This window comes from Vigna unguiculata, chromosome 4 (genome assembly GCF_037176805.1).
Source record: "Vigna unguiculata cultivar grain cowpea cultivar isolate G323 ecotype 2 chromosome 4, ASM3717680v1, whole genome shotgun sequence".
In the NCBI taxonomy this organism is placed as follows: Eukaryota; Viridiplantae; Streptophyta; class Magnoliopsida; order Fabales; family Fabaceae; genus Vigna; species Vigna unguiculata.
The window spans coordinates 47,012,058-47,029,268 of NC_140795.1; the positions used below are offsets into that span (position 1 = coordinate 47,012,058).

Sequence of the window (17,211 nt, forward strand, 5' to 3'; positions counted from 1 at the left end):
GTCAATTTTCAAAAAATTAATAAACAATTATATTTCAAAGGGTAAAATTGATATTTTAAAATGTAAACAAAAAAGAGGGAATCCTCTTTGTATATTGTTATAAATATTTCAATAGGTTCAACTCCATCACTGATAAAATACTAATAACTAATAATTTTCTATTAAAAAAATAAATATAAATATAAGAAAATTATATAGTTTGATTATAGATAATTGTTGCTTATTTTTTAAATTATTTTTATTTATTTAATTTGGAAAATGGTTAAATTAAAAAGAAAAAGAATAAATAAAAAACGGCTAGATTTGAGAAAAGGTCACATAAAAGGTAAAAGTGAATATATATATATATATATATATATATATATATATATATATATATATATATATAAAGTGAAATATTATTTATATAACAGTATATTATGTTAGGGGTTTTAATAGCAATTAAGGGGTGGTAATGGCATGACTATAAAATGTTTTCTTCCTTACCCATATTGGTTAGGCTATTGCTTCCTACAAGTCTATATTTTGTTTTTGCACCTCCATAACTTTTTTAAATATTAGATATACCCTTATACTGGATAGAAGTGATGGTGGTAGAGGAAAAAATGGTGGCAAACGTGTATGTGGCCGTCAGCAAAGTGAGTGATGATGTTCATCAAAACGCTTCATTCTCTCTTCACCCAACACTTAGACCAAACAGCAGAAAGACAATACAACAGAGAGGATGAAAAATGCATAGAGAAAGCACATACCGGAGATTCATAAACCTTTAAAAGATGATAAAAAATGCTATAGAAAAAACCAATATTTAAATATTTCATTTAAAATGAAAATTTAATAGAAATATTTCTATAATAAAAAATATAAAAAAAACTGTATACAAAAAGAGGTGTAACTATGACATTGATTATTTTCACAATAATAATATAGAATTTTCCTAATGTTTCCCAAAAGCGTAACTTTGAAAGTCTTTTAATAACATTTCAAATATAATTTCCTAGAAAGTATGACCATTTCAAAAATAAATCATTTTTGTCATTACACTACAAAAAGGTGTAGAAAAGAAAATATGGGATGTGCAGGAAGTAATCATCATCATGTAATATCAAGAAATTCTTCTTTACTTTTCGTGTAATCTAAAAATTAAGCATGACTTTCTATAATTCAATCAAAAGACAAAAATACTTTCGGGTTGTATAATTTAATCAAAAGACAAAAATAACTTTTGAACGGTGTAATTTGAAAATAATTTAATTTTTAAATTGGTGCAGGTGACATCAATTATCCGGTGACAGATGTCAAGTGGATCAAGTCACAATTAAATCGTAACGCTTGAATTCTTTGACTCTTAAGAAAAAAGAGTTGTACCCTGAATAATAGTTATAACTTTTGATCAAGTAGTAAGCGCTTGATCCTAATAATTGGAAAGTGATTTACACATTGTTCCATTTGTGTACATAAAATAAGGGGAAAAAAATATTGTAATGTACATAACTCCATAATTAAGCCAAAATTCCTTACTCTTCTTGTATGTTGTATCTAACCTTAACCTGCATTCCTAGATCAAGCAAACTGTAGAAAGAAATGGTAAAACCAAAATGCTCCAAGCCTCTATTTTTTTAGGACTCACTTCAGATTACAAGATGATTTCTTCTTGCACACTCACATTAAGAGTCTTGTTGGGAAGAACAATGCAGTTGAACACTACCACTTCATCTTCAACAGTTACAGCTTCCCCTGAATGATCATTATCACAGAGGAGAAAAGGAAAAAGGTCACAACTGAAATGGTGTTTATAGGACACAGTTCTTGAAATACTTTTGGCATTGTTTTCCAATCCAGATTAGAGTTTTACCTCAGTAATTAGCAAAATGGAAGTTTTCATAAAGTTCAACACAGATTAATAAGGTAAAACTTCAATTTTATATGATTAACTGAAGAACATCACCAGAAGTACCTACCAAAACTGTATATCAGTTTTCTTCATAAACAAAATAAGAAAGCAGAAGTTTTTACCTAGGATGGTTGTGCCAAGTCTTGCATTGTAGTTACCATCAGCCTGAATCATTCAATAGGTGAGCCACAGTAAGCAAGAGTGGTTGTAATAATTAAAATTCCAAATGTCTCAGACATGTTGATGGCTGAAATGAAACTTTTCCTTTTGTTCAAAATTTCTCTATATTTTTATGCTCTTCAGCAGTTGCACCAGTTTAATTAAAAATGTACTGAACTTGCCTGCACATGTGACCATCTTCCAAGTGATGACTTCCATCCAATAATCGAGTTTGTGACGAAAGCATTTTCCTGTCAGAAGAAGAATCACTTTTGCTTATATACTGTAAATACTTATTCACATCTAACCTTTCAGTTCCTTACCATAATTTCAACATCATCCAAGATGATACAACCGCTTAACCTGACGCCAGCACCTACACGAACATTTGCTGAGATAGAAACATTGGGACCAATCTGTTCAATAAAGAGAAGAAAAACTTACATTATATTTCATGTCAAGCATTTGTTTGGGATCTAATTGCAAGGTATGATGCATGAGTCCCACAAAATAAGTCTCCAACTATTACTACAGCGCTACTTGCTTTTGTGGTGTCTTTCACCTAAAGTTCTTATTCAGGTCCATATAAACAGAAATTCTGGTTTTCTCCACAATTTTGTTTCATTTCACGTGCAGCTAACATTTTTATAATTGCAATAATGAAATTTGCACTGTGTATTCAATCTTGGATTGAAAGTCTGAATAAAAATCTTTCCAACATCATCTGTCCAACAAACAGTTTACCCTAACAAATAAATTCTTAACTTGAAAGGAATCAATGCACCCTTAAAAAAACCATTTGGAAATATTGTATAAATTCTAGTCAAGTATTTTTTCCCTTCAAGAACAGATCTATATAATCTTTAGTAGGTAACTACTATTTTAGACTTTAGGAGTTTTCAGCAGAAATGCATAAGGTACTACAGCAAATTTAATTTTTGTATGTAAAGGTAAAGTATTTACAATTTTGAGAAGGCAATGGAGTTACCTTTGCAGATGGATGAACTTTTGCAGAGGGATGAATATATACATCACCAGAAACTGTTGCACTCTTATTACCATCTCCACAGGCCAAAAGATCAGGTGAAGTATACCGGAACTGAGCAAGATACAATTCTGAGCATTTCAATGACATTCTGTTCATGTAAGTGTATAATATAAGTTAAACCTAATGATGGTCCCATATTAAATCTTCAGACAGTGTTAAGATACAATGCAACCCTACCCTGGAGTTTTAATTTGCTCCCAGAAATCCATTGTCTCATACGTATATAATTGCTTCTTCCCAGCTAGAGGTGATAATATATCTTGATCCAGTCGTACAAAATCTGCAGGAATATTCCTGAAGGGAAAATGTGTCCATAAGCCTCTGAAGACATTGTAGTTTTCAAAGAGGAAAAGAAGTGCAAAGAAAAGGGGGAATCCTTTGGAGCCAATGTGACAAGTAGAGGAAGAAAAGCAATGAAGGCTAGATATTTGTCATACACTGAGCAAGATTAACTTAATCCTTAAAAGAGAAAATTATAGTCAAGTGTAGAGACTCTTCAACATTTAACTCACATCTGAACCAACATCCATGCACCCCATTAAACATAGTTTTGAATTCTTTTCAAAATAAAATAAAAAACAGGTAACTAATCAACCTTGTGGCAGATTGGAGTGTTTCAAAGTTGGAGAGACGACGTAGATTAGCTGCAAAGGTGTCAATAAATCAAGTCAATTTCCAATGGTTCAGCTTTACTGAAAACAGCAAACAAAATAAACAAAGTCGATAGATAAAGTGAAAAAACCGAAAGGCATGCAAGATTTTCAAGTTCTTAGACATGAATGCCATAAATAGATGTTAGAAATATGTAAAGCTACAAATACACCATATATAGCAGAGCCAAGTTAAAAAAAGTTGTTCTTCAGTATGCAGAGAACCTTCTCATCAAATGATATTATGAAGCATCCCATTTTTTCTTTTAAGGAATAACTATAAGAAAGATAATAAATGACAGAATAAAATAGGTTAAACTATGTATTTCATCGTTACATGGGTCACCTTGTCCCAATTTAAATTTGATTTCTGTATCTTTTTTGTCCCTATAAGTGCTAAAGTTTTCAAAATAGACACCAGCCTTTGTATTGCATAACCCCATCATAACGTGGTAGTTACACATTTTTTATTAAGATATATATTGGTCTCTATACAGTTCGCACAATTTTGATTTAGTCCTTGTGTATATACTTTTTTCTCTAGTCCTAAGTTGCGCAAAAGATTTCAAAACCTATCAACACAGTTCTTGCAATGAAAAGGGTATCCAACATCTGGTAGGTACTAATAAAACACAGACCCTAAAGAACTTCAATTTACAATTTGATAAAAAAAATTATTTGTAGTGAAAAGTTATATGGGTTCACCAATTACAGGAGCCGGTCATATGCTACCAAATGTGTGTGAGTGTGTCTATAAGTGAACAATATAAACAGTGATTGAAAATAGAATCATTATTACTAACATAAAATTTCTCAACTTTTGCAATTTTGTGTCTTGTGCCTATATTGTTTAAAGTCAAAAGGTTGAAGCCAAGTTAAATCTTGTCTATCAATGAACAAATTCATGAGGTACAAACCTTTTAATGGTAAAGCTTTCTAAGTTATGATAAAAGTAAGGTTTTTGTCTTCCCAGTTCATAACATATACCGGTTTATACAAACTTGTTTAAATTTCTGAAGGTCAGAGCCAAGTTAAATCTTTGGTATCAGGAATCAATTAATGAAATACAAGCCTCTTACGAGTGAAGCTTTCTAAAGTTCAATTGACAAAGATCACCTTATGCCTTCTTGATTCATAATATATACCACTTCTATGCAACACTCATTAGTTAAAATTCTAAAGGTTGAACCAAGTTAAATCTTACTTTTCAGAGAATCAATTCATGCAACACAAGTTTTCCAAGATGAAACTATATTGAAAGAGACCAACCTATGCCCTCTCGACCAATATATACATCGTCGATTGCAGTAAATATATTAGGGGTGAAAACGTACACACCACAATTTATCAAATTGCTGACCTGCAATTACACAGGGACTAGTTTTGTTATGGTGTAGAAGCAGCACACACATACACACACACACACATTATACCAATCAAGATCCCAATTGAATTGTGCTTTTTTTTTCTTAGTAAAAAAATGAAGAGAAACAAACCAAACCGAATACTCACAAATGTCTCAGGTTTCTCTGTATAATGCAGCAACTCATTAGTGGTTGGATCAGCGACCAACTCACCGAATTGGTTAGCAGATTCAGCTGAAACCTACACAAGACATCAAGAACCCCAAAAAGAGAATGAAAGTGGTTTTGTAAAGAAACACAGCAATGATCTTTATGGATATGTATCATCTGAATGTATTTAGAAAGCCCATAGACAGAACAACAATGAAGCCCTTTTCCCACTAGGTTGTAGATGAAGTTGTCATTATCAAACAATGCCATAATGTCCTAATGTGAATTGTGTGAATAGAAAAAACATTGATCTCTAAATCCTTAGTCTGTCTCTGCCTCTATTGATAGGGAGATTTTACCACTTTTTTTGTACAATAAGTGCTATTTAAGTATACCCATTTTCTTATGCACCAACCTTGATCACCAACATTGTCCCCATCCCACCATATCTTTTATGGGCATCTGCAAAAAGGAAAAAAGAAATATTTCAGTAGTGACATACTTCTGAAGAACTACCACAGTTTAACAGCCACATACTTACCAAGCATTGCTGGTAGTGGAAAACTGCAGCAAACATCACAGTTTAACAGAAATATATGTGACTGCAATAAAAATGTGGCCACTATGTTAAAATTTATACATTTATCATTCCAAAGGTAATCAACAATATAACATAAAATGGTAAAAACAGATAAGAGCAGTGTTTCTAACTGGGCTGTCGTCCATGATAATATCTCTGAAGTAGTAAAGGCCACCAGCTGAACCACGCGGTTTATCCTCTTTCAAATATCTAGATTGATATCAGTAATAAGCCAAGGTCAGGTCAGGTCCAGAATTTAACAAAGTTAAACATACTTTCTCTTATTAAAGCTGCATACTAATGCACTTTTCACCTTACTGGTAATTTCAGCTCATTTGAAATTGAAGAAACATATAGTGCAAATTCTCGCTCCTCATAGAATCCAACAAGATATATATGAGCCAAATTGGGTATCTGTAGAAGTCAACACTAGTAAGTAAAACCACTTCAGACCTTGTAAGTCACATGTCCCCTCTCATCTCCTTTTCATCAGTTTTTAAGGTGATCTTCGATTTGAATTTTCAACAAAACCAATGAAACCATGTATATTTATACACACACAGAAAAGTATGCAAGTCAATATTGAAACTGAAGTTACTTCTAGTTTTCTTTCCCTCAATTTGATCAGATAGTTTTAGACTAATGTAGAACGCACCACATTGAAATTGGATTTCATTGTGGTCTTTCATTCTCAATTTGATCAAATTTGTGTACACAAACATCGACAGCATAACAACCATAGAGTCTTAGTATCCCATTAGGCGAGATTGAGATTGGCTACATGGATCATACACTGGCCTGCGTGAGCGCACACACACACACAAACATAAATTGAAGTTCCTTCTAGTTTTTTGTTTTTATTTTCCAACTTGATCTAATTTGAATTTTAGAAGATAGACTAACGCATCATATACACACATATTTGAACTTTAGAGTTTAAACTAATGAAGACCATTTGTAATTACACACACACACAAGTATGCAAGTCAACATTGACATTGAAGTCCTTTTAATTCATTTTCCCCTGAATTTGATGAGAAACAGTGAGAGGGGTAATTGAGGTGAGGCAAAGAAACAAACCCTTTTGCAAGCAGAAATAGGATGGTGAACCATTGGCTGGCCAGCCAAAGGGAAAAGGGGTTTGGGAATATTGAAGGAAAGAGGCCGAAATCTGGTCCCTGCAAACACAATTGGACAAAGCCATGTAAGATACTAAGAGAACCCCAAAATTCAAAACTGGAAAAAGACACTAACTTTGATCAGAAAACATGCAAAGATTTCAAATACCTTTGGTTGGCCCACCCACCATGATCACAGCCACCACCTTCTCCGAGTTCTCCATGGCCAAAGCACAGATCTTTACACTCAAAATCCGAGCTTCAGACTGATAAGAACAATGGGGTTGATTGAATTATGGGATTCGAGACACAGGTGAAAGTGTTGGATCCAAGGTTGTGCTGTGTGACTCAAATTTCCACGGTTTGGACTTTGTACTATTAATCAGTTCGGATCAGATCAACATAGAATTACGATCATAAATGAACTATGAATGCAATTGAATTGAAGTTTGATTTAGTTAAACATTTTGGGAGATAGACAAAACAAACATGCACGCGAAAAATTTAAAATATAAATTAAAAAAAATGTTTTACAAGTTACTTTATTGATATTCTTAAAAATAGGAAATAGCTTATAGAATTAATCAGTAAAGCAATTTTATAATGGTATTATTAAATTGCATAATGATAAGTTTACTTCTCCGTCTCAACATGATTATAGTTTCGATTAAAAATAAAAATAAAAACAAAAACTAATTGATGTTCTTAAATTTAAATAAATAGTGTTTTTTAACTATCCCAAAATAAATTATGTTAATGTCTGTATCTTTGTCATGTAAAAATAATGTACTTTATAAATAGAATGAAATTATTTTAAGGAATTAGTATATTTATTGTTGATCGTAATATTCGTAAAAAAATAAAATAACAACCCTTTTTGGATGGGGAAAGTATTTTAAAATTTATACTAATACTGATTTTGTAAAATTTATAATGTATAATTTTCTATACACATACTGTATTTTAAATTTATACAATTGAAATTGTAAGATAAAAGCTGCGTTTAACTATTGATATATTCTTAAAAAGATATCTGTTGAAATTCAATTTAGAGATAAAAAAAAAGATAGTAGATTGAAAGTGATAAGCAATTAAGAAGAGTAAATATATATAGATAAATATAAAAGAAAGTTAATTTGATAGTTGAGAGAAATTTTTGACCAGTTACAAAGTTACTACGAATATTTATAAGCTTTCCAAAAAGAAAAATAAACAACATTAAAAATGTGTGAAATATTGTGGCATGAAAAAAAATATATTATCTATTTTTATATTATATTAGTAGAAATAATAATCATATTATTAGAAGGATTTTGTTTATAATGATCCTTATGTTTTATATTTATTAATATTTTCTATTTCTAACTGAGAATCTCTCTTATAATATAATAAAGTAGAATATCCGAAAAATAAATCACATCTTAAAATCCCAAGCTTTAATTTCGTTACATTAAACTATTAACATAATTTTCTTAATGTTTATTTGACATTAGGAAGTAACTTAATCTTTTAAATTTTGTGATATTAAATGAGTTTTCAATATTAAAAGGAGGAAAAATAATAACTTTTAATTTTAAAAGGTTTATCTCACACCACGAATCTTACTTTGATGTTGTTGCAATCACGAATGAATGATTTTCTTTGTACTTTCTTCTTATTTTTTATATTCTAGAAATTATTTTGAAATACATTTCGAAAACTAAATTGTGAATACAAGAAAAGGAAAAGAAAAAACATGAAGTGTAAAAAGGAAAAAAAAAAGTGTAAACAAGTTGGGCCTTGTAATGTCGACTGTTGGTCCAGCCCAGAAACCACCATCAGCCCAATAAGAAATTTCAATAAGTCTTAGACCCTTACACAATGCCCTTTGAAGCTTGATTCTAGCCTAGAGATTTGAGGTGAAGTTGTTTAACCTTTGTATATTTAATTAGATTTTTTTTATAATAAATTTAGTATAATTTTTATCATAAGTTTAATATTTTCCTCTCATATTTTATATTCATTTATTTTATTTTTTATTTTTAATAATTTTTATGTAAAATGTAAATAATAGATGAATTTTGAAATATTAATTTAATTGAGATATTAAAATTCATAATAATATCTGACGTGATTTTATATGAGAGATTAAAATTATAAAATCTACAAAATCCATAAAACTTAAAAAAAATTCAATAAATCTTAAAAGATAAAAATTTAGAAACACACGGTGAGTGTAATTATTTCTTTTTTACCTACCTATGTTTACTTCTATTATCTTCTTATTCGTTAACAGATGAAAAGTGACAATATTATAATGCATTGCTTATAGCATAAACATCATTAAAAATAATATAATCATTAATCACATCTTTATAATTAATTGATAAATATATTATATTGATTAATATTAGAAACGACATAATACATAAATAAATCTACGTATTATAACGGTTCTAATACGAACCAATGTTATGTATTATAATTTTGGGAATACCAATAAAGGATATCTCTTTACTTTTTCTCCATTTTTATATTGTTATTTCCATAAGTCATTACTCCATGATGCATTGTTATTACCATGTAATTCACTTCATTTTTTTATATATATTGTAATTATGGTTTTAGTGGTATTATTTGGAATTTGAAGTTTGTAAGTAAATATTGTAAGTTTCAGAATCACTTTGTTTAAAAAAAGTAAATAAAAATTGGTGTTAACCAAAAATTTGAAAATATCATAACTTGATAAAAATGTTAAAAAAAAAAACTTTATCATATATTTTTTAATAGTACTCAAAATTCATATGTGGTTCTTTTGATGAAAAAAATGTCATATTTTATAATTTTTTATTTTTTAGAATTTATTGACTTTTCTTTTACATTTTTTGCACTTGGTTCCTATAATTAAAATCAATTTCATCTCGTCATTTAATAACAACCGATATAAAAAATACATATTTCTGTTGATTGTTAGGAACTAATCAATGAATGAGATATGCCTATTTTTACATCACCATTTGATCGAAATTACCATTTTTTTTATTTTTTAAGATAATTATTATCAAAACCAATACATTTTTATTTATAATAATTTGTCATTTGACAACTTTTTGTAGATTGTATCATTTATCCAACAAAAAAAAATAACGTAAATCAAATCTTAATTAAATTATAACATTTACACAACTACACTTTTATGTAAAAGTTTTACACTCACATTATTAACTATAATTTTTGGCAAAATATTTGATTTAAGAACTAATATTAGAATCAAATTCTTGAATTTCATTAAAATAATTTCTATAATATTTACCATATATTACTAAAGTACTCAAATGTTATCAAGTACTTAGAGCACACTAAAAATGAAAAGTTTATATTACAAATGTACTATCATAGTCAACTCTTACAATATATAATATCTTTTTTTTTTCATTAATTTGTAACCAACCAATACACTAACATTACCATTACCATGTAACATAATTAATTCATACCAATATTCGCCTAACACATTTAATAAGCTTTTATGTTGTTTACTTTTTTTTTCTCACATTTTTAATAAGCTTTTATGTTGTTTACTTTTTTTTTTGAAATTAAATTGACTACTTAAACACCTTAAATTGGTACTTTATGTGCCAAATTCTTTGGGATTACATTTACTCAACTTTTTTACTTCTTTTTCTAGCTTCAATTCTGAGTAAATAAGGTAAATTAAATAACCTAAATTCTTGTTAAAATTCAAAATATAAGTAAAAGCTTAAACTAGTTGGGAACAAAAGGAAATTAAAGGTTTTATAATATGCTTTTATGTTGTTTTTTACAATTTACTTTTTAATTATCTATTTATTACATAATATTTTTTTTTTATTTTTTTATCCTTTTTCCCTACATATTAAACAATTCTTATACGATTCAATCAATTCATCAATACTTAAATCCAACATTTTACAAAAAAAAAAAAAATTACTCTATTCATTGAAAAAACTAAAAGTAAATACATTCATTGAGTTTTTATTCCAAAAAATGAGTGGTTTATGATTCCTTTATTCTTAACCAGTTCATTTGATGATAATTAAATTATTAAAACTATGTAAATATTATGCTGGTAATGAAATTTATGTTTTACACATCATTTTATTTAATTTCTAATTTTTACTAATTAAAAAAAACTTTTTTTTCTTAACTTTTTTAGTTGTTGGATAATAAAATATTTTTAAAATTTTGTAATATTTTTTTAAATGTTACTTTAGCAATATTGTTTTAAAACACTAGTTTCTAAGATTTTGTATTTTATACCTTCAAAATATTTATCAAATTTTCATTTTTATCTTTTTCTACCTGAGATGACTTTATTACATATATTTTTTATTGTTCACTGTAACGTCCCATTTAATTATTAAGCAAAATTAAAAAAAACGTCACACAAGATAGTAATGTAGAGTAATCTTGGGGTCCTTAACACGACCCCTACAAACTGGGCACACCACGATGCCAACGAAAATCAGGTAAAAGTCTAACAAAATGAGAGTAGAATAGTAAAGCATAAAGCAATACATGGGTCGTAGCCCTAAAGAAAACCCATGAAGAAAAGAAACATGAAGTCCACCCCAGATGGCTAAGCAGCGGAATTGCCATTTCCTTGCTGACCGTGGGAACCTCGCCCATCTGCTCCCATCAATTTAAATTGATGATCATCGCAAGAAAAAATAGTCACATACAAGACAACCATACAACAAACAGGATAAGCTAGAGCCAACAACATTTTCATCATACAGTCAAATATACATTCACCATCCAATATTCATACAACAACCAAGCATGTTATGACCTTTCAATCAATACACTACGACTCGACTCGACTCATCCGGATACGTATAACCTGGTCGAATTCAGCGGATGCTTGCACTTATGGTGGATACCTCTGCTCACCCCCGAGCTATGTGTTACAAGTGTTACGATGGATCAATTTTCCCTCACCACAAGGTTAGCCCTTAATGAATTTCATGCCTCCTACTACTCTCACCACAGGAGTCTCTAGGTGAGACTAACTGACTCCTTAGAGTGTCAGGATGCAACCTTACCTTGAATCCTTACCTAGTTATACAGATGGGGCACCACCATGGACACCCACTAACAAGGGCCCTGGAATTACGTCCCGACCACAGAAGCACGACCCTGGGAATCCCACCTAGAGAATCCCAAGGAATTACGCACTGACACAGACCAAACTTCCTTAATCAACCAAACAGATTCAACATGCATACACACAAATATATACATACATCTCATACAGTTTCTCATGATTCATCGCCTTCGTATTCTCAACCAAGCCATACCAACTCCTTATTCTCGAACCCAGAATATGGAACTCCATCTCATATCGTTACCATGTCACATTGATACCAACCCTTTCATGTCTCATGTCGAATTCATACCAAACTCATCATTTACAATTCATGAATCATGCCAAGCATACATAATACTCCATTATATACATGTTTCTCATCATAACATTCATTCCCAAACCAATACCAATCATCCAAGAACAAACAAGCGTCCAAACATCGCACCGCCTCGCCCAACCCCTCGCTCAGGCTGAAGGGTCTCGCTCAGCCGAGACGTGCTCGCTCAGGCGAGCCCCCCTTCGCCTAGGCGAGGGCTCGAAAAAGGGGCAGGAGCACATGCAGGATCTCGCTTAGGCGAGACCCCTCTTGCCTGGGCGAGGTACTCGCTCGCTCAAAAAGTCGAGTTGGTCGCCTGGGCGACCTTTCGCGCAAAAATGGTTTTAGGCGAGTCCATGTTCATCTCGCCTAGGCAAGACTGGCTCGCTTGGGCGAGAGTAACAGGTCTTGCCACTGTTCTCCTGCAACAGTCGTACCCATCAATCCAAAACAACATACCAAATGCATTTCAAGTACTCAGAACCTCAAATCAGTCAAAGACCCTCAGTACAACAGTAAAACAGCAGTAAAAATGAAGTACACGAGTGGGTTCTAGCTTCCCTTACCTGGAAACAGGGTCAACAGAAGCCTTGACGGCACTACAACGAGTACTGCAGCTCTAGGAGTGAACTAACGAGCTGAAAACAGAAGGTAAACGGAACAAGGGCGAATTATTACTAAACCCTAACAGTGGAAAAAGCGGAGGGAGATCGATGGAAGCCATAAAATCTGGGAAAGGACACTTACGTGGAGTAGGAACAGCTTGAACGAACTTGAAACAATGAGGAGGCAAACCCTAGCAGAAGTGCGGCTGCGACTCTTAGGATGAGGAACAATTTCTGAAATAAGGGAAATGTTAGGTTTAGGGCAAGCTTCGGGACTTTATCTGTTGGGCCAGCCCTTAGGCCCACTTATAAGGGCAGACCCTTTACTTTATGGCAGAAAAGAAATAAAAGAATTTTTAATGGGCCTTACATTCACCACCTCGTAAGATGAAGTGTTATTAATTTTTTCTACTTTTATATACATAATGCTAAACATATCTATTTATGGTTATTATTTATTTTAATGAATACTTTTATTAAAAATTTATAAATTAATAAGTTAACATAATAACTTAACTTTTACCTTAAAATTTTGAAAAATTTACTGCAATATTTTCCTTATAATGTTCTCAATTCTATTTTAACTTCATAATTCAGGAATTTTGATTCTTATCACTTCAATCTTGATCGTGCGTCACAAAGAAGCTATCGACATATCAGGCAAAGAACAATTTTAATATCTTGTTTTATACTTTCTAAATTAACAATAGAGAATAAATCTTTGAAGTGATAGGATAATATTATATGAGAATTCAACCTCTTAGGGTTTATCATGATGTCAAGCTGATTTAGGATTTCTTATGAGATTAACTTTTTTTTTTTTTTATCATCAAAAGAACATATATATTAATATATACGAGATATTTGAAGTATTTCGACCCTTTAAATAAAAAACCTACAACAAATACATTGCCAGTTTGCAACACTATTATATTTTTAAGTTGATTAGATTTGTTTAAAATATTTCATAAACTAATTAAAAAAATTATTGGTAAAGTAAGATTCATTAAATTCTTTAATTTCTAACTCACCTGGACCTTTAGAATCTGTTTGTTTGAACAGATGGTAAGGATGCAGTGATTTGCAAAGATGGATATAAAAAAAATGTCATGTTCACATTATATGATTTCAAAGAAAAAATTACGACGGGATTTTCAAATTACTTATGAAATCTCATTCACTCTATTTTGCAAAAGATTTGAAATTATTTATACACGTTTTACTTTTATACCATTTTTATATTATATTATATATATATATATATATATATATATATATAAAATAAATTAATAATAATAAATAATATATATATATAATACTTAATGATGTACTGAATAATAGTTAGTAATCTATTAATTATTAAAAAGTTATATTATGATTAATAATATATATATATATAATAATTATTTTTATTACTATGGATAATATTTATAAATAATAAAAATAGGTATAATAATTATTAAAAGTAATAAAAATTTTGTTAAAATTAATATTTTTATTTTATTGAATAATTGTTTATTTTTATTTTTTTCATTGATGTTTTAATATATGTATTAAATTATAATAATATATATATATATAATAATAATTAATATATATAAAATATTATTAATATATATATATATATATAATAATTAATAATAATTAATAATAATTAAAATATTGTTAAAAAGGAATAATATATATAATAATAATAATTATTATTATTAATATATATATATATATATATTAAAATATTGTTAAATTTTAATATTTTTAATTCATCTAATAATTATTTAATTTCATTTTTATTAGTAAGGGTAATTTAATAATATTCAAATTTTATCTATTAAAATATTTTTTTAATCTATCACATCACTCAAATCACTCACTAACTTTTACAAAATTTATCTCCAAATTCACTCATTTTACTCTCTAAATCCACTCAAAAAACACACATATTATTTACTCATATTCACCCAAATTCATCCTTACACTCTCCTTATTTCCATCTTTTTATATGAACACAACCTTAGTCCAAACCTATTCATCTTAACCTTCTCTCCGACTCAACTCAGTTCGGCTTTCGACTCAAACTGAAGATCAAAATGAGTCGACTTTTTAGACCTTTGAACTTTTTTTGTTTTAACCAACGAGTAATTTTACAACTTGAAAAATTTCAATTTCTTCATTTTTTGATAAAATTTCAAATTCTACTATTTTTTATTTAAAATACTTTCTTAAAATTTCTTAATTTCAATTTCCTTTTAATTTCTTCCTTCAAACATGTCAGTTTCCTTAAAAAAAAATAAATTCTTCAAATACATGAATTTTTCTCTTGAATTTTCTCTTTCAAACACACTAAGTAACCTAATCTAATTGAACACAAACCCAAAAGTATATTTTTTAGAACTTGGTTGAATTAAGTTAATTGGATCCATTTAAAGAATCAACATATTCGTTTATATATATATATATATATATATATATATATATATATATATATATATATATATATTATTTTGTTTTTTCTAATAATGGATGTGAACTTTCTATCCACAAGATGTGACATAAGTATCAAGTTAGTTAGATCTTTTAAGAATATCATAAGAGTTCAACTTTTTAACCATACATATTTTAGAACACTTATAATTACATGAGTTATATATATATATATATATATATATATATATATATATATATATATATATATATATATATATATACCCTTAATTAGTATTCTAATTTCTTAAGAGATTAATTCCATGAGTTTCAACTATGAGAACACCTATGGTCCAATCTTGAATTTAGAAAAAAAATTGTCAACCTCTCACCAAACAATATGACAACCATAATTAATTATTTGTTTAAATAGATAGAGAAGTTTGAGAAAATAGAAAAACCATATAATTGACAAATCTTTAAGATTGTGTGGACTAAAACAATTAGAAGAGAAGTTTATAAAGAAAACATAAGTTTCTCTCCATTATATTGGTTGCATAGGGAAATGAAAAGAATAAAATTGTGTTTTTCCTTGTAAAAAAATATATTCAACCTTAATTTCAAAAATATTTTGTTGTATTATCTTATTCTAAGAAAATGTAATCTTTTATTTTGTTTATAAAATAATTCAAAAATTATAGAAAGCAAATTAAATCTATGAAATTAAAATATATGGTAATTAGGGTTGGATTTCATGAATGAAATCAATATGAAAACACTGTCAATATATTTCTAATTCTTGAATCTAGCATTCACATCACTATGTAACAAACCCTAGTGTCTTAGTGACAAGTCTAAACTTTATAAAAATTCTAATGTTTTAGACTTTTTTTTATTAAAAGTTCACATTAAGCCTTAAGTTCGGGTAATGATGTATTCTATGTCTAGATACAAAATCAATTAGTTGTCTATTATTCTAGTTTAGGTTCTAATATCGTGTCCAATGATTATATACCTATAAATATGCAATCAATAATTATCATGTAGTTAAGATCGAATATAGAACACATTATGTCCAACCTCCGTGAATATGTGAGTTAATTATTCTTATACATTCTAAGTACTAGAAAAAGAATAATGTTGAATGCCTCCCGCCTTCAAATGCTCCTTTGCTTCCACAAATTTTTAGAAGAATTGAGGAATTGAAGAATTAAGGAATCTCTTTTTAAATGTCTCAAGCCTTCTATTTATAGAATTTTTAGAATTACATTGAAATTTGTACTTGATTAAATTGTAATAGATAATTCTTTATATCTTTTAATCTTTGAAAATACTATATCTTTGATATATTCTCAAAACTATATCTTTGATATATTCTCAAATCTTATGATTTGTAATTGAAGTAACAAACTCGGTCATAACTGATTTTGTTGATATATTCTTTTAATATTCAGATTCTCCACTCATTATGTTTATAATTTTTAATCTATGAGATTTTCACTTATCTACAAAATCTAAACAAAATATTTATCTTTTCTAAATTTATTGAATAAAACCTAAAATATCTAAAAAAATAAACAACAAAAGATAAAAAATAAACAAAAATAAAAATATGATAATACCAATTATCAATATATTATATTTTGTTTTTTCTAGGAGTGGATGTCAACTTTCTATCCATAAGATGTGACATAAGTACCAAGTTAGTTAGGTCTTTTAAAAGTATCATAGGAGTTCAACTTTTAACTATACTTATTTTAGAACACTTATAGTTATAGTTAGAGGAGATATATATACCC

General features: G+C 28.9%; 1 protein-coding gene across 2 annotated transcripts; it reads right to left on the reverse strand.

Annotated features, from left to right (window-relative positions):
- Positions 1 to 1,348: 1,348 nt before the first annotated feature.
- On the reverse strand, positions 1,349 to 7,446 carry LOC114180377 (uncharacterized). 2 transcript variants are annotated; one of them, XR_014994225.1, is made up of 15 exons: positions 7,133 to 7,446; positions 6,926 to 7,023; positions 6,159 to 6,259; positions 5,977 to 6,055; positions 5,807 to 5,867; positions 5,681 to 5,727; positions 5,264 to 5,356; positions 5,021 to 5,111; positions 3,697 to 3,745; positions 3,279 to 3,395; positions 3,042 to 3,189; positions 2,377 to 2,469; positions 2,236 to 2,322; positions 2,017 to 2,059; positions 1,349 to 1,737 (listed from the first exon to the last, which is right to left on the reverse strand). XR_014994225.1 is itself a non-coding variant. In XM_028066685.2 (15 exons), the coding sequence occupies exons 1-15, from the start codon at positions 7,185 to 7,187 to the stop codon at positions 1,637 to 1,639; spliced, it is 1,245 nt and encodes a 414-aa protein (XP_027922486.1). In that variant the 5' UTR covers positions 7,188 to 7,441; the 3' UTR covers positions 1,349 to 1,636. The 2 variants fall into 2 exon arrangements, 1 of the variants encoding a protein (XP_027922486.1); XM_028066685.2 differs by having other exon boundaries at positions 2,236 to 2,304; positions 7,133 to 7,441.
- Positions 7,447 to 17,211: the final 9,765 nt, after the last annotated feature.